The 18291-nt window shown below is 37.0% G+C and overlaps 1 protein-coding gene across 2 annotated transcripts in view; it reads right to left on the bottom strand.

Annotated features, from left to right (window-relative positions):
- The window catches only part of RTTN (rotatin), a 101031-nt gene that overhangs the window by 52601 nt on the left and 30139 nt on the right, over positions 1-18291 (bottom strand). For both annotated transcript variants that reach the window (XM_032223051.1, XM_032223052.1), the window contains exons 19-30: positions 17967-18066; positions 17085-17173; positions 15565-15682; positions 15175-15271; positions 12597-12665; positions 11907-12095; positions 11037-11276; positions 10202-10346; positions 8484-8638; positions 7799-8018; positions 6305-6433; positions 4547-4654 (exon numbers count right to left, since the gene is read on the bottom strand). In XM_032223051.1, the coding sequence (XP_032078942.1) occupies positions 4547-4654; positions 6305-6433; positions 7799-8018; positions 8484-8638; positions 10202-10346; positions 11037-11276; positions 11907-12095; positions 12597-12665; positions 15175-15271; positions 15565-15682; positions 17085-17173; positions 17967-18066 (1659 nt within the window). The remainder of the gene's footprint in view (positions 1-4546; positions 4655-6304; positions 6434-7798; positions 8019-8483; positions 8639-10201; positions 10347-11036; positions 11277-11906; positions 12096-12596; positions 12666-15174; positions 15272-15564; positions 15683-17084; positions 17174-17966; positions 18067-18291) is intronic.

The following is an 18291-nucleotide window of genomic DNA, read 5'->3' as shown; positions in this document are numbered from 1 at the left end:
TACAAATAGTTCTGGTAAATAAGCAATATCATGCCTGATCTCTTTTAGTTCACCACTGAGCAAGGCATTCTTGTCTTTAAAAAACTCCACAACGTCAAAAAGATTGTAAAAGCGTCTCACACAGTTGCCTTTTGATAGCCAACGATCTTCTGTATGAAGCAGCAAACGATCAAAATTTTCATCATTGAAAAGGTATTGAAAAAGTGACTTATGCCCATTTTTGACAGTTATGACCACTATAGCATCCCCATGGTCGTAAGATCAAAATTTGGGTGCTTGGCAACTGACTCATACTGTATTTATGATGGTTGCAGCGTCCGAGGTCATATGATCATCTTTTGCAACCTTCTGACAAGGCAAAGTCAATGCAGATTCACTTAACAACGTTAGTAACAAGTGCAATGATTCATTTAACAAGTGGCAAGAAAGATAATAAAATAGGGTAAAATTCACTTAACAAAAGAAATTTTGGGCTCAATTATAGTCATAATCTGAGGACTACCTGTAGTCTGCAGCAGGAGAAAAAAGGCTTTTCAGAGAGCAAAGAGATAGCAGAGTTTGGAATGTAGCCAGGAAGAGAGCAAGTTTATATCTTCCCTAGCAATTTGTGAAATACAGGTGGTCCTTATCTTACAACTATTAGTTTAGTGACAGTATGAAGTTACAATGGCACTGAAAGAATTGAGTTATGACTGTTTTTCACACTTATTGCACCATTCCCATGCCCATGTGATGAAAATTCAGACACTTGGCAACTTACTCATATTTATGATGGTTGCAGTGTCCCGGGGTCATGTTGATCACTTTTGTGACCTTCTGGCAAGCAAAGTCAATAGGAAAGGAGGAAAAACGCCACTTTATAGCTAGTACAACTAATGATTAAAGACATTTCACTCATTACTGGGAATGAAATCAGGGCAATGACAATTCATTTTGGGGGGGAAACACGGTTCCACCTCAAATGCGTGAACGAAAAAAGCACGCCTGACTAAACCGCGTTGACAAAACCGCGCCGACAAAACCGCGCGACGAATGAGCGACGAATGATCCCTGAAGCACGCCGACAACATCGCGCCGACAGAAGCACGCTGTAACCTAACCCTAAACCTAACCCTTAACCTAACCCTAACCCTAACCCTTACCTTAACTTAAATCGCGCTTCTGTCAGCGCGCTGTTGTCGACGCATTTTTGACATCGCGGTTTTAGCGCCGCGGTTTTGTCGGCACGCTTATGATGTTCGCGCTTTTGTCGGGTCACGGCGAAACACAAGGATGTAGTCAGGACATGATGTTAAACTGCACTGTAAACTACTTTTATTAGGTATGTAAATGCTTGTGAACCACTTGTCTCAATTCCACAAACTATTCTGAACAAAACGTGCCTCCCTCTTTCAGCAGATCAGCCAGCCAGCTAATGCTATAAAATTATTACTAATTTAAAACACATTTTTTGGAATATTTCCAGCAGTGGACAAGATTAAGATTGTTTATTAATCCAGATGATTTCAAAAGGAACCCTATTAACAATACTAATAATATAGAAAAAAACATACATCTATGAAGTAGTTGCAAACTCATGCCCTGCCCCAGCATGAAAGGATTACAATCCACAACCTCTTTTGTACGCTGTTCAATCCTTATTTACATAAGAAAGTAGCTCAAGCGGAATAGACGCTCTTCCTCTTAGAATCATATCCCAAAATTTCAGCTTCCTCTGCAATTTTTTACCGAGGCATCTCAGTTTCTAACCAGCATGACAGACCGGCCGAGGGTCTCCATGCGCTCATGTCGGGTGGGACAGGACCTTCGGCTATTGTGAAGCTGTTCACCCACACGCCCATTCGTTAAATAACAGCAGGCCGCAGAGAAGGAAGGTGGCAAAGCCGGCGAGAAGCAGGGAAGACCACTCCATCGCTACGTTTAGGGGTTCATGGCTGCTGCCCCCCCCACAGCTGGAGGAGCAGTTTTAACTGCCAGTCTCACACGACGAAGAAGAACCCAGCCCTTCCACCCATTGAAGGTACGCGCAAGACCCAACCCTTCCCATAGGCGTGGTGTCACCAGTTCCTGGTGAGGCGAGACTGAGCCGCCACCTCCACACAAGCTGCGCAGGGAAGGACTGTCGCTTTCAGTCCCATTGCATTCCCTTCCACACCTACACGCTAGGCGAGTCGGGAGTACAGTACAGCAGAACAACTCCAGCACTCCTCTGCCACCTCCCTTGCCTCTTAGCGCCCCCCTAAGTCTTCCCCCCCCAGGAGGCAGTACCGCCCACTTTGGGAACCACTGCACTAGAACATAAAATAGAGAAAATTACAACTTTATCTAATAAACAGATTTGAATCCATGATTAGCCATCATCAATTTCCATATATATTCTTAAGATTTTTTTTAAAAAAATTAAATAAAACAGCTAACAAATTTGGATTCAAATACATACATTAATTCAGAAGATCTTAAAGATTAACATACAATTGAAACCAGAAATACAGTATTCCTTATGGGATTTTCTTCTGTAATTCATACTTTTCATATCGACCAATGCAGAGAGACAAGAAGGAAATTGTTAGAACATCTGTTCTTCCAACTGCCATCTTAGTTTATAAGTGGACAATATAACTTCAGAAAGTCAGAATTATTTAATCCAGTTCCTTCCTTTATTTTTACTGTAATTATTTGGCTATAATAATGACTGTTTCCCTTCAATTACTCCTTCTCTTTTTTCTCTCTCATTCAACTTATCCACAACCACTGAAAAAAAGAACTCCATACCCATTCCCTCCTTGTTCAAAAGCTTTGAGTGAACGTTTTCAGTACTAAAGAGCACATCAAAAAGCCAGTGTGAATCAGATATCCAATCCACACATTCAATGAAATGGTGTGTTTGCATGTGTCTGTAGGTACACACACACACACACACACACACACACACACACACAATAACAGCCTATGTAGATCAACACTGGATACCAGGCAAAACACAATGAAAATTCTTATTCTGCAGCAGAAGTTAGATTAGGGCAGTGCAAAGGAATAATTTCTATCTAATTTTAGTTCTTGTTTTTCAAAAGCTGTGTCATTTTGTATGCTAATCTTTGCACACAAGCAAAACATCTGCCTTCCTTATTTATCCAGTAGCTGACAATTGCCAGAACAATTTAGAATTTGATCATAATGGTGACTATGTTACAGACTTCTGATTCTTTCCCTAACTATCCCAAATAAAAAAGAAAAGCATCTCACAAGTGATTGAGGCCTACGGCAGAGCAAACAATGTTATTTAAATATTTTAAGAACAAGTAGGTGATTTCTGAAGCCTCTTCAAAAAGATGAAATACTTCTGTTAATTGGGAAGCCTTAAATGCAGCAAATTCCCATTTCATTTCTTTCCAAAATTCAAGGGAGAAAAAAAGCAGCTATTTTTTTAATAATCATTTTTGTACATGTCAATGAGAGGGTAAGAAAAAAAATCGCATACATGAAAACTTGAGATTCTGAGTATATTTATTGTGAACAAAAGAATTCCAAGGAAAAATGATCGCCATCAGTTTTGCTTTAAAAGATCCTGCCTATATTGGCATTAATCCGATGTTGTATGGCAGGGGTCCTCAAACTTTACAAACAGGGGGCCAATTCACGGTTCCTCAGACTGTTGGGGGGCCGGACTGACTGGGTGGGTGTGGCTAGGTGGTCATGTGACTGGGTGGGTGTGGCTAGGTTATGTGACTAGGTGGGTGTGGCCAATTTAGCAATCCATTAAACAATGCACACAAATTAAACTTTAATTTGTTTTGCTCCTGGGGATGTTTTATTTGTTTTTGTTGCATGTTGCTCTTTAGGTTGACTTTTCTTTTTACTAGATTATTTTTTCATTTGTTTAGGAGTCTAATGGTCCACCTAAGGAAATTCAGTTTTGCAGCAATTCTTCTTAGCCAACAGGAGCTTACAATCAACAAGTCTCTCTCTGTCTTTCTCTCTCTCTTTCTCTATCGTCTGAATGTGGGGAAGGTAAAAAACAGGCCTGTTTTTTGGCCTCCTGGGGCATCTGTGCACTCCATTTTTCACCTTCTCCGCCTCCAGAAGCATTCTGCAGGCAAAAAATGGGTGAAAACGGCCCGTTTTTGGGCTCTTGTGACCGAAGACTGGATGGGGCGATGTAGGCAGGGCAGCCTCATGGTCCTGTGCAGGCCAGATTAATGGCTTCGGCAGGCTGCAGGTGGCCCTTGGGCCATAGTTTGAGGACCCATGTTATATGGCCAGGAAAGGTTCTTTGGGTTTGCAAAGCAACAAAAGGAAAGTTTCTCCTTTGTATGCTGTGGTTGTGGTACAGATAAACAGTAACACAAGGACGAAACAATCTAAAGTTCTTTCCACGCTTGATGCTGAATCAAGAAATAACCACACAATTGCTAAGATCATTATTTCCTACCTCTGCAGTTACAAGCCTGGGAGCCAAGTTGGTAAATAATATTTTCACTAGAAGAACAACACTATTATGGCCATGACAATGGAAAAATACACAATAAAAGATGTGATTTTTACTAACCTCGGGGTCTCTGTCTACCCATAATGGAATGAGCCATGCTAAGCCTTGTCGAAATTGACCTTGTTCTTCACTGGTATCATATGGCAAGAACCAGAGTGAAACCCAATCCTATGAAAGAAATTATTTCTATTAAAAACCAAACAAACAATTTTCAGATTCTCTCTGAACTGAGTTTACATATACTACAAATTGTTTATATATTTTCCAACCATTTATACCTATGAACTTTTTGAGTCAGTGAAATGCATATCTTAAACCAGTGCTTAAATAGCACACATAATAAAAGAATACTAGTATATTTTGTATATTAAATGCACAGGGGAAAAGATCACCGAATAATGTAGTAAAGTTAGGAAAAATGGAAGTATCGTAAAAATAAAACCAGGAACTAATTTCACTTCCTTTACAAAATTGCATTTTATATTTGGCGTTATAAATGTATGAAAAAGTTATGCTAATTTAATACTAAAGTTTTATTAAAGGTTATTGTTTGTTAAATTAAGCTGAATATACAGTTAAAAACCTAAGGAACATTGAATACAAAACAAAAAATAGCGTCTATATCTTTTGTAGGAATGTAACTAACTCTACTTCATCTAGCCTAGTTGGAAAAGAGTCCTTACAGTATATTTATTCACTGGAGGAAATAGCTCTGAAACTGAACAAAAAGGTTCTATATAAAAGGTTTCTGGAATTTTTTTACTGGAGAAAAGCTTAATTTCTAGCTATGTTCTTCTCATTCTTCTTTCAGTTTCTCCCAACAATTATGGACACTGTTATTTTTAGTTCAGTTACATTCCTTTAAATATAGTGGTGGTTACACATCAATGAAACAAAAACAGACTTCAAAAAACAAATGAAGATATCAGTTCACCTTACTTTTTGACAGTTCTCTTTCTCATCATCTGAAAGAATACATTATTCTTACTAGAAAACTGGACTTATCACTGATAGAGGACTTTTGATATTAGATGGAGCCCATATATGGCTCAAGGGTCAGAGAATACTCATATCTCTATTATAATATAGCACCAAAGCAAACAGGTACAGCTGTCTAGCAAGAGAACTAAAATTTAATTTGCATATAAGCATATAAGATGAACAAACTGATCAGATGTTGCATAGTCAAATTTCAAGTTATAGATATGCTGACTTTTATTCCACTGAATGCATAAAGCGGACAGTTACAATAAACGGTTATGCATTAAAAAATGTTTATCAGTCTCTAAAGGGGGAAAAGGAAAAAAAAAAAACCTAAAAATTACAACCAACCAATTTTAAGTATCTAGTCGTATAACCTCGATACATTATTTTAAACTTTACTATACATTTAGTAAGTCATCAGTACTAAGGGCAATGGTCCTTCTTAAATACTAAATGGTTCCACTTCTTACAAGCCAAAAATAAAATATTCATACTGCAATGTAAAAAATAGTATCAAGAATAGTGAGGTGTGAAAAAAGTTATACTGAGCCAGCGGTGCCAATTGCCCAACCTTTCTCGCTTGGCGACCCGGGGGGGGAGGGCAGGTGGTAGAAGAGGAGATAGTTCCCTGCCCACATAACTCCATTTGTGTGAGTGGCCACCACTGGTATGAGGGGAGTGTTGCGTGCACGCAGACACTGACCCGCCACTTGCCTGGCCCTGTTCCAAACAGGCTTGTTGTTCCAAATAGGCCTGTTGCGTGGCCCTGTTCCAAACAGGCCTGTATTAAGCAATGTACTAATCAAAGAGAAGTTTATTTTATTGTTTTCATACCTCATCTTGAGCCTGAATACTCATTTCATGGGACAAGTGAAGCAAACAAAGGACAGCACTCTTGGTAACTCCTTTTCCCATGAAAGACATGGCATTGCCTCCCCACTCAACATAAAAAGATGAGATGACCTAACAGGAGAAGCAAAAAAAACCAAACAACAACAACAACATAAAAACCTGCTATTCAAAGGCATCACAACTTTGTCACAAATATCAGCTTATCAACCCTTAAAGTTAAACTCTGGAATAGTTTTGACGGCTGCTTGGGGAAATGAAACTTCGTTTACATGCAAATTCTGTTCTTTCTGAATTCGGAAATAGTTTCGGCTCTCTCAACGCATACATTCAGCAATTATAAATTCTTGTCCTTACTGGACGCTGGCCAGATGTAAGATGCAAAAAAAATGTATTAATTGTGTCACTTTGGGGATATGCAAAAAGTGGAAGAGTTTAAAAGCCTGTAGAATTTTAATCAAGGCCTGAAGAGCTGACAGCTATCATGCAATATATCTGGGTATATAAACTGTGAGAGATAATATTTCCTTTGAAAGAATTATGCCTGCATAATGTATGTCTAAAGATCTGGAGTGTGATAATTTTATTCTGCTTATTTAAAATTATCGTTAAGTTCACTTTCTAAACTCTGCATAAACTCAAATTAGATGTGACATAGGATGCCTTTAATAAAAATTTCTGTTATTTTTAAGGGATAGATAACAGGTGTAGCAGGAAATGGATCTGATCAAATGAATTATGGCTGAGAAAAGCTAATTCACTCACCCCCTTACTCATTTTGTTGCAATTAAGTATACTAACCTAAAAACTGCTACAAAATCCCTTGTCACATTGTAAGTCTCCATTCTTTCCTGATCTCTCATTTAGACTGCAGTCCAGCAGGAAGATCTTTTTCTTATTAATAACACACAAGTTGCTCTAAGACTTTTTTCAGCTGTGAGTTTGGGTTTTTTTAACACAATGATGAACATATAATATTTAAATTACACATAACAATTAAAAATATTCTATTCTGCTGGGCTCTATGTTAAAATCTTAGAGTCAATTTGTGGTGCTCTCACAAAGCAAATGATCTGAGGATTAGGCTTTTTAAAAAGAAATTAACCAAGTAATATGCATTATTCAATATATGCTATTTTATATCTAATTCATCTTCAGAAGGGTAACTATTATATGGCAAGTGTAGTTTTCAAAATTAGTTATAGATACATATTTGTAGTCTACAGTAATGAGAGATGTAAAGATACAACAATTATTAATGAAACTATTCATTGACCAGAACCTGATAAAATACTATACTAAATGTTTTCAAAAGATGAGCTCCCTAGAAAAACTTCCAATTGTACAGGATATAGTGAAACCTGTCCCCCTTCCCTCTGGTGAAATCTTGGCTGGAGTGTCAACCATTCTGTTTAAAGCAGGATCAATCCACTCTTTTTATTTCCCAACCATTAAAAAAAAATACCATTGTTTGTTTACCTCAAGAAGCCCAGCTAAGTATTTCTTGCAAATCATGAATGGCTCCACTGTGACAGAGTATGAACTCCAGCCTGGCAGTGCTGTGACATGAACCATACTATTTAATGTCCTTTCCAAGAAAGGTAATCCATAGAAATGAGGGGCATCTGTTACTCGCAAATACTGCAGAAGCTTCAAGGCTAGTTCTGTTCGGAAATAGCCAGTAAGTTCCAAATCTTTTCTATTAAAAAAAATAGAGAAAATGGTAAGAAAGGGTATTAGAGAGCCAGTTTGGTCTAGTGCAGGAGTGTCAAACTGGTGGCCCACAGGCCAGATGCGTCACGTGCAGGCCACGCCCACCCCAGTTCCGCAAAAAGGTTGTGTTACATCACATGACGCGATTGTCTAGTGGTAAAGGCATAAGGCTAGTATCCAGGAGACCAGGATTTCTAGTCATACTTTAGGTAGGAAGCTATCTGGGTAACTTTGGGCCAATCATTGCCACTCAGACCTAGGAAGTAGACAATGGCAAACAACTTCAGAAATCTTGATAAGAAATCAGGAGGAAACTTCTGAAAGACTTCTGAGGTTCTAATTAAGCTTTGAGGCAGCTGATTGTGGACCTGGGACATCACATCTTGCACTTCAAAAATCAACTAATTATACTAGTGATTTATATTGCTGGGTATCTGGTTTTATGCCATACCTGTCAGTAACAGACATGAACCTGAGTAGAAGTGTGTTAAAGAAAGCAATCAATTCTTTCTGCAATTGTTGTCTTACAGCTGTCTTTAGCTCATCAGCTTCATCTTGGACCGGAGATTCTGGCGGGACCACAAGATCTAATAGAGATTTTGGATTCTGCACAGGAGATCAAGGCATAACATCAATAAAGAACATGTTTCACTGCCTATTCTCCAACAGAGCATAAAACTCAGTTTGAAGCTAGCAGTTGACATGCTTTTTCGTACTAGAAAGAAGCTATTTATGAATAAATTTTCTGAACAATTTATACAGAATTAATATGCTGCATGACGGAGATCACCAGTTATTCAGTAAACTAATTTCAATGATATAAAAATTCAAGCAAGCAGATGGTAAGAGTTTCCTGGCAGAGACAAGACAAATTTACCAAATGGTTTATTAATTGACACTAACTCCTTGGCTACAACCTACCAGATTCAGTGACTTTGTGAAGAGTTTTCTTTTGGTGAATATATTTAAATGTACTTCCTGTCACAATAGTCATTCTATGGCAAGCATACATTTCTCCTGATCTAAAATCGGTTTTTATTCAGAAAAAAACATGATTGTTTCTAATGCATGTGCTTTTCATTGTGGAAAGTCTTGTGCATCTTATTTTTATATGAGATAACTTTTAATAATGGTGGGATAAAAATCTAATAAATGAATGAATGACTAATGGGACAAAGTCTTTTTTTTCTGCAGAAGATCAGGGTCCTTCTCCTCCAATTCATTCCAGTATGCAGTGTCATGATTTGAGACCATACTATGGGAAGAAACCATCATTTCCTAAGTTAGTGTCAGTCCCGGTACCATTCTGCTGGTGGGGAGATTCATGACTGGAGTGCTTTGTGACTTGCTGTTGTGCCACATTTGTTTCCCTGCCATACCGAGAGCTTGAAGGACCTTCGGATCCTGCAGTGACTTTCATACGGAACGGCACCTGTACACGTGTGACAATGTAAACCAGCATGGTCTGTCACATTATCGGAGTATATTAGGTGTATTGCGCGCACATAGGAGAGGGCGGGCCACAGGAGGGTGGGGCACAGGAGGGTTTAAATGGTGGAGGGAAGTAAGGAATTACAGGCTTGACTTTAATTCCCTCGTGTTTTGCATTGTGTCTTTGTTGGAAGTATCGGAACAGGCTTATAAAGATTACATTTACCATGAACTACCTGCTTATTCGTCTTGTTTGTTTTCTTTGCCTGAATGGAAACTGACAACTAGATTACCAATACAGATTGCTCCATCCAAAAAGAAAAAGAAAAAAATACAAAATTATCAACTGCTTCTAATACTTATTATGCACACATAGTAAGTATAGTAAGTAGAGATAGTAAGTAGAGATAAAGAGTCCTTTGAGACAAGTGCAAAGGCACAAATATGTAAGTACAGGAAAGTACCTTGGTACTCATTGTGAATTGGTTACGAGAAATGTGTTGACTACCTAAAATGATGAATACTAAACAAATGTTTTCCATGAGGAATAATGTAGTGAGTGAGTCACAAGGCAGCCGATACCAACAAGTCTGAGTACCAAACAAATGTTGAGAATTGGAACAAAATGTTTGTATCAAAATGCTCTAAGTACCAGATTTGATAAGTTTCAGAGCAGTGGAATACCAAGCTACCACTGTATGTGAAAATACATAATCAGGTGTTACCCAAGATCCTTACATGCTTCAGGACCACGTCCAGGATCCATTTTAGGTGTTCAAACTCTGAAATATTCTTCTGTTCCTTTATAAACTTGTTTAAAAAACATATGACATCAGCCAAAAGTTTTTCATCCTCTGAAGATGCTGGAAGCACTTGAAGAAACCTGTTAGGCATAAACCATGATATCGTACATGTCATTTTGTAGCAGTATCCTGTTACTAGCATTACATGATTAATGTAGTTTGGTGAAATATAAAGTTAAACTTAAAGAGATTGAAAACAGCAATGTGCTGATGCTAAATATAAATGTCAGAAATACAAAGCAGATGAATGCAAGAAGTCTTTTTTCATAATAATAAAAATAATAAACATCAAAAGGTTTCAACCATGAAACACCATACTTTAAAAAAAAAACATAGCAGAAGGAATGGTCAAAGAAGAAATGTATTGCCTTTATCTTTTTTTCCTATTCTTTATGCATTTAGCCTCCATGAACCATCTGTATTTACAAATCATATATTCAGAAAATTGCCAAAATCAGACGTCTCACTGATCTAGGCATGCCTCACAATATGCTGGCAGGCAGATGAATGCAGTGCTTACAGTAGGAAGGGCGAAAGGGCCAAACATATTTTCTAGCACTGCTTTATCCTTAGCCAGCCTGTGAATGTGGAAACTTCTGCCTTTTTGGTTGCTAAATACAACTGATTTACCGTTTTCAAAAGCATTTCTTGTTGCGGAAAATGCTTGGGAAGTTTCTAAAGAAACTGGCTCTTTTTGAAAATGTTGAAGCTAAATCTACAGTGACAGATGGCTTTGTAGTCAGTTAGGTAGCTTGTTCTTACACACCAACCTGCTTAATGCTGTTTGCCAAGCCAAGGACTTGAAAGTGGCTCCACAAGGACTACCACTGCACATTAATGCCAGCCTATCGTTCAAAATATAAAAATTCATTTTTGTGACAGCAGCTCTAACTTCCCCGTGAGATGCTGCTTGAGTGATGGCATTAAGACAATCCTGTAGACCGAAGGTTGCACATGTTAACTTAAGGATAATAATATCTTCTGAGGAGAGCTTTAAAGTGCTGGAAAATCTGGAATTTAAAAAAAAGAACATTAAAATGGCAACTAAAAGATTTATTTTAAAGTAACCAACCAATATAGCATATTCGTTTTTTCTTCTTTCATCACATTGATTTAAAGTTTTATCTTTTTGGAACCATCAAATAGAATTTGATCTTCTTGTTCTATGGGGCAGTTCATGAAGAAATCTTTCACTATTGTGTTTTTCATAAGTTTACACTGGATACACAAAGACTACCACAAACATATACCCAATCAAGATCAGAAGCTATGGAAAGTTTAAGGAAAAACTAAGGATATGGTAGAAATGAACTGCCTGTGTAATTGTTTGCTAACAATTTGGAGAACGGACCACTGGCTAGAAGCTTTGTTAGGAATCGCTGACTTTAAAACATTATTGGGTTCCTGTTTTCTCCGTCCCTGATCATTAATCATACTAGCTGGAGATGACAGAATTTGAAATCTAAGATTGCCAACCCTATTCCCAACTGGAGTTTCAGTGTTTTATGGTATGGTTTCATTCATTAAAACAAAAGTATAAACATTTCCAAGTGAAGACCCAAAACTAAGTCAGGATTGCTCTTTGTTAAATATAAATTGGAAGAAACATCAGAACTGGAACAACAAAATGAATGGCTTACTGTTCTGCTGCTGTCTCATAACTGGCAATCGCAACTAAATTATCTGCTCCATGGAACCAAGACAAGTTCCAAGCCATTTTTAGCATATCTGACACGTGTTTCGAGGCCCAGAATTCACAAGAAAAGGGTAACACCACCGAGTTAGGACTGACAGCATGATATGCAGAGACTTTAATAGGTAGATGATACCTTTAGGAATAAAAAGGGACAAATTGAAATGACGCTAGTTTTGGAGAACAAAACTTGTATTGTTGACTATTTGATTATAGTCAGGGTTTAAGACTTCTGAAATATTTCTTTATACACTACTGTTACATGGCATATTAAATGAGTTCCTATTCAAGTTACTGACAGTCCCCCACATCAACTTTACATCAATCAATTATGTAGAATCAGTTCATCATAAATGAGAATCCAATTTAAAAATAATGTTCTTATGCCCCATCTTATTATACCTTGAACAAACAGCAACAATCAACAGGAACATTTATAATTTGCATTCTGTGTATTGATTGAATATACACAATGAATTAAGGAATAAGTTTGTTTTAATCATGGTTTTTAACAAAATATAGTGATAGGGATTCACACATAATTCTAATTAATGCCAGCCTAGCATTCATATTATTTAAAATATTTCCCTAACAGTATTTCTGCATGGGTAACTCTTAATATGAATAATAACTTTACCTCCTTACAACAGCAACAGGCAAGGTGAAGTGGGAAATGGTACAAGGATCACAGGAAACAGTATCAGCCCTGCAGAAAATGAACAAATGAATTCAAACAAAACCAAAGAAGACACTAGCTGTTAATCAGGACATGCATTAAATGTCATATATGTTTAGCTAAGCACTGTCATATCTACACAGGGCAATGCTCAAGTGTAGTGAAGGAAAGCTGCATCTCAGCTTTATGTCTGTCAGCTTTCACACTGGGGCTCAGTACTAAATCCAAGTCCTTAGCTCTCTTCTTATTCAGGAAGTGGCTAAATTAGAAGCAGATGATTCTTTGACATGACTTCTCATTCCAGACAAGAATGAAGCCTGATACACAAAGAGGATTTTAACCATCTCCAGAAAAAAAGTATCAAAGGCTTTTTTTAAAGATAGGGGTCTCCCAAACGAAAACTCTCGGGGTTTCTTCCCTCTTATCATTCTCATTTGACAGCTATGTAACTACTCTTTGACGATCTTGGAAGACAGCTGATAAACACTGAAATAAGGATGCTGTCTAGCCTGGGAAATTCTGGTTTCCATCTCATCAGCTGCAGGCCTTACAATATCATATAAATTGGGAATAAATGGGGAACTCATAAAATTTGCAGATGACACCAAGCTGGCAGGAATAGCCAACATTCCAGAAGATAGGCTAAAGACACAGAAGGATCTTGACAAACTTGAACATTGGGCACTATCTAATAAAATGAAATTCAATGGTGAAAAGCGTAAGGTTCTACATTTAGGCAACAAAAACGAAACGCACAGGTACAGTATTGGTGGTACCTTGCACAACAGTAGTAACTGTGAAAGGTTAATACCACTTTATAATGCCTTGGTAAGGCCACACTTGGAATACTGCATTCAGTTTTGGTCGCCTGGATGTAGAAAAGATGTGGAGACTCTAGAAAGAGTGCAGAGAAGAGCAACAAAGATGATTAGGGGACTGGAGACTAAAACATATGGAGAACGGTTGCAGGAACTGGGTATGTCTAGTTTAATGAAAAGAAGGACTAGGGGGGACATGATAGCAGTGTTCCAATATCTCAGGGGTTGCCATAAAGAAGAGGGAGTCAAACTAATCGCCAAAGCACCTGAGGGTAGAACAAGAAGCAATGGGTGGAAACTAATCAAGGAGAGAAGCAACTTAGAACTGAGGAGAAATTTCCTGACAGTTAGAACAATTAATCAGTGGAACAGCTTGTGTCCAGAAGTTGTGAATGCCCCAACATTGGAAGTCTTTAAGAAGATGTTGGATAGCCATTTGTCTGGAACGGTATAGGGTTTCCTGCCTAGGCAGGAGGTTAGACTAGAAGACTCCAAGGTCCCTTCCAACTCTGCTATTGTATTGTATTGTATTGGAATATCAGCAATATAAAGCCGGGAAGCAGGAGGCAGGATAGAAGAAAAACGTAAAGAATCACAATATGGCTGTCTGGTCATGAAAGACCAGATAGATTGCCACTCATTGCCACTGGGTGCCCTCCTGCTTCTTCGCTTGCAAAACCCCTTTCCATACAACATCCCAAAGCAGAAGTGTTTGTAAGCAGTAAGCTAGAATATGCACATCTGACAAAATCTTTAAGTAAACAAATATTTTTTTAAAAAAATCCTGTTTTCAAATAACTTTTAAAATATTTCACATCTTGTATAAAATGTATAGGTGCCTCTTCAAAAACAACTCGGGGGAGGGGGTATCGAACTGAAAGAACAAGATGCTAATAAAATAGACCACCTTGAAATAGAACATAAAGTGATTTCTGCCAAAGGTATTTGAAACAATCACACCAGCAAGATTATCTAAAATAAAGTGGTCAATTTTCCGGTTATAAAAAGAACTACAATTTATTTTAACTAAAAGACTTAAATATGATTCTTAGGACTGGAAAGAGAACGCGAGTTTGAATATCTGGATCAACTCTTCATTTGAAGAGTTATTATTTCAATGTTATCTAAAACTATTTTGCAATAACGGCATTACTAAAAATATAGATATTACCCTTAACAACACCTTAGTGGCAAGAGTTTCTAGTACAAATTTTTTATTAATCCATCAGCAATTAACATGGGATGGAAACATCTGCCACATTTTTCTGTTCTGCATTTATTACCTTAGCACATCTTAATTAGTCACCTTGCAACCGATGGATTTTTTTTGGATAAAAGGTCCTGAAACATTTCCTCTAATGTGAGCAGAAAAGTAGGTCTGATTATATTTCTAGCAATGATAGGGTTTTGATTATTCGAAGATGTCAGCAGGTCACCATGTTACTATTATGTTTGCATCTATATAATTTAAAATAGTGCTATAGTGAAAGGCAAGGACACAATCAGCGACTGCTTTATAGTCTACTATCTGATAAATACAAGCAAAAGAGAGAAAGAGGGGGAGAGAGGGAGGGGGAGAGGGCGGGAGGGAGAGAATGCATATGATATAGAAGCATAAATGTTGTCTATAATTTACATATATTGTAGCTGGCAATAAAAGGGATAGTTTGCTTGCAGGAATAATGAAGTAGCACAGAACCAATCACTACAAATTACCCTACCACATCTCTTTCCTTGCTGCTTCATCAAAAAGTAGTAGACAAAGTAATACTGAAGTTTCACTCCTGATAGCACCATAATCTTGGAATATCAAGGCAACTGAAAACAGAAGAGACATTTACATGTTTTTTTTCTAACAGACTTTCGGGACTCTAAATATCAAATTTTCAAAGAACAACAAAATTAAGTATTTACTCTTTTTATCTATCAACAAGATATATGGGAAATATTATTTTTTTCTCCTAAATCTGCAGGCTAGGAAATGCAAATCTATCCAGCTTTTTAGAAACAAAATACTTGGAAAAATATCACTCCTGATATTTAATTGCTTGATTCAAAGGTATAAAAACAAATGTTTTTTACACTTTTTTATTTTGCTTTTATGATGTTACCTCTAAATAAAACAAGCAAGACAGAAGGCTGGTAAGCCAATGACAGACGTTTGACTGGATCAGCAGAGAGAAGTTTCCGCAAAAGTGCAAGACATGGCAACATCATACAATCCATGATCTATCAAACAAAAGAAATTATGGTTTGTTAAGCAAAATCTGTAGTAGCATCCTACTGAGTAAGCATTCTGAAACTTCTCTGAAATCAACAGTCCTTGGAAGTTTACAGTAATGTCTTTCAGTACGTTATTTTAGTCCATTATTCACAAATCCAGAGAATGTACTTCTCATAAAAAAGCTCATATTTTAATGTTTAATTCCAAAGACAAGAAGGCAATAGAAATAATCTGTGACACATTTTTGAAGCAAGCCTCTTTGTTTGCTTTTATGGCACAAACCATCAAATATAGATTAAAATTTGCAAGGACTTTTAATATTTTACCCCAATTCACAGATAAATAGAATTAAATTAAATGAGGGTTTCTATTAATGTTTTAATTAAAACCCTTCTAAATTTATTTACAAAATTAGTTTCTGCTGGGCAAATTGTATTGTAATCATGAAACTGAACAAACCATTTTTAGATATACAAGTAATATCATTCTAAGATCTCTGAAGCTGGGCTTGATCGGTTTTGGCATCATTTAAATCATAAAGAAAAACTAAACACTTTATTCAATATTTAATAAATGATGGTGCTAATTTGGCTACTCCTGCAGTCCTTGAGCCACAATGAGTTGAGAATCACCACATAAATTTATCTAGTCCCTGTACCATCTGAATTTCAATAGGATTTAACCACCATTCCTTTCTGAGCTCCTCACTTTTCTTCAGCCCACTGCCATGACCCACCTATCTTTGCACATGGCTACTAATGATATTACAGTGTACCAGTGTAGACAAGAAAAAAAAAATAGTATTTTCCTAATTTCCATCATTCTTCACTTCCTGCCTGGAAGGTAAGCTGATGGAAGGTAAGCTTTCTATGAGGAAAATGGACCTCGTATATGTGGTATTTTAGAAAAAGAAATGAAATCCTAGCATTTTTTAATGAATCAATTCCTAAATAAGGTAACAATTTGGAATGGTCTTTAGCCATTTGTAATATAGCCATTTATGACTGCTACTTTTTAAACTTGGAGATCAGCTAAATTATAACAAACTATTCTGCTTCCTAATCAAATGGAAAGAGGAGAGGGAAGAGGAAGACACATGAGTCTGGGGTTCCATATTAGCTCCTTTCTTCTTCTGCTTATTTAAACATGCTGTTTTAAATGGCAAGTTTCTATATGAGGATTTATTTAGCTTTTTTTTTACAAGCTGGAAGTGATAATAGAGTCAAAGAATTAGACACTGCAGTTGCCTTTCATTGCACTCCACATGTTTAAGTCACCATCTTGAGATAATAATCCTCATATTCCAAACAGAAAATATTTAATTCCTATCTAAAATTATTTGACTGAACATAAAATATTTGGAGGCTTGGGATGGTTCTTCTGAAAGAAAAATCCAAGTAGATTTACCTTGCCATCCTGAGCAATACACTTAGTAAAGTAAGCAAGAATTCTTTCCACTGCCCCCATATTTTTGATAATTGGGTGCAATTTAGAATCTGGAAGAAAAAAAATAACTTTCCATATACACACTTTACAACAACATATAACACTGAATTCAGATTGATTCAAAATTGCTTTATCTTTAAATAGGCACTGGGTATTAGATAAACTAGGTATGGATTAGTACTTGTGTCTCCTTCCTGCAATCATTAAATACATTTAAATAGTGAATCAAAGCCTTGATTTGTGGTCAATTTCAATTCCCTGTCAATCTTTCAAATATTCTCATCTTAATTCCTGCCACTATAGCTTTTTAATTACCACCCCACTCCCCTGCTCTGCCAACAATAATGCATTGAATGTACTCTTCAGTGACAAATCCTTGGTCCATTTTGAGGTAGAGAGGAGATAGTGGGAATTGCTGGTATAGGAATCCCCCCCAGCTTTTTAGTATTTTTGCTATGATTCTGACTACCTTCTGGATATGCTGATATACTTGAAGATGGGTATTTTGAACCAGCTCTGGGAGAATTGAAAGAAGAACTAGAAATATGCATGAAATCTGCCACAAAATGTTGCAGAATGAAATGTTTCATCTTTCTAGCCAGCAGGCTCATCCCTTTCTCATATTACTTCTTTTATACAGGTTTTAAGGAAAGTGAATTAGGAGGTCACACTATTGACATATTAAGCAGCAAGAACATACACAATAGATAAAAAGTGGCTAAGGGAATTCAGATTTTATTACAAGAGAAAAATAATCACCTGAATTACCCATCATGTCATGACTTTCCCCATGTTGGAACAACTCTGTGTCTCAATGGTAAATTGTATTTTGAAGAATTTTACCTTGCATGATTATGACTAATTGCTCAGCTGCTGACTTCCTCAAAGTCAAATCAACAGTGTCCGATATAAAGATATTGTACAATTTTTCAACTGTGTCAGCCTAAAAGCAAAACAAATATATCCTCTTATTTATCTGTTCACCTATTTTTCCATATCATCACTTATGGGGAAAAAGCCACTTCAAGTCTAATGTCACCAAGAAGGAACAGCAATATACATAACACGACCTTGGGCTTCAATTTTCTCTCACAACAGATCAAACAACTGAATACTCCCCAGATAAAGCTAGAATATTATTGCCTCTAAGTTTTAAAGCCCAAATATC

Source organism: Thamnophis elegans, chromosome 8, assembly GCF_009769535.1.
Source record: "Thamnophis elegans isolate rThaEle1 chromosome 8, rThaEle1.pri, whole genome shotgun sequence".
Classification (NCBI taxonomy): domain Eukaryota; kingdom Metazoa; phylum Chordata; class Lepidosauria; order Squamata; family Colubridae; genus Thamnophis; species Thamnophis elegans.
The sequence above is the reverse complement of the archived record's forward strand: the minus strand, read 5'-3'. Positions and strand labels throughout refer to the sequence as shown.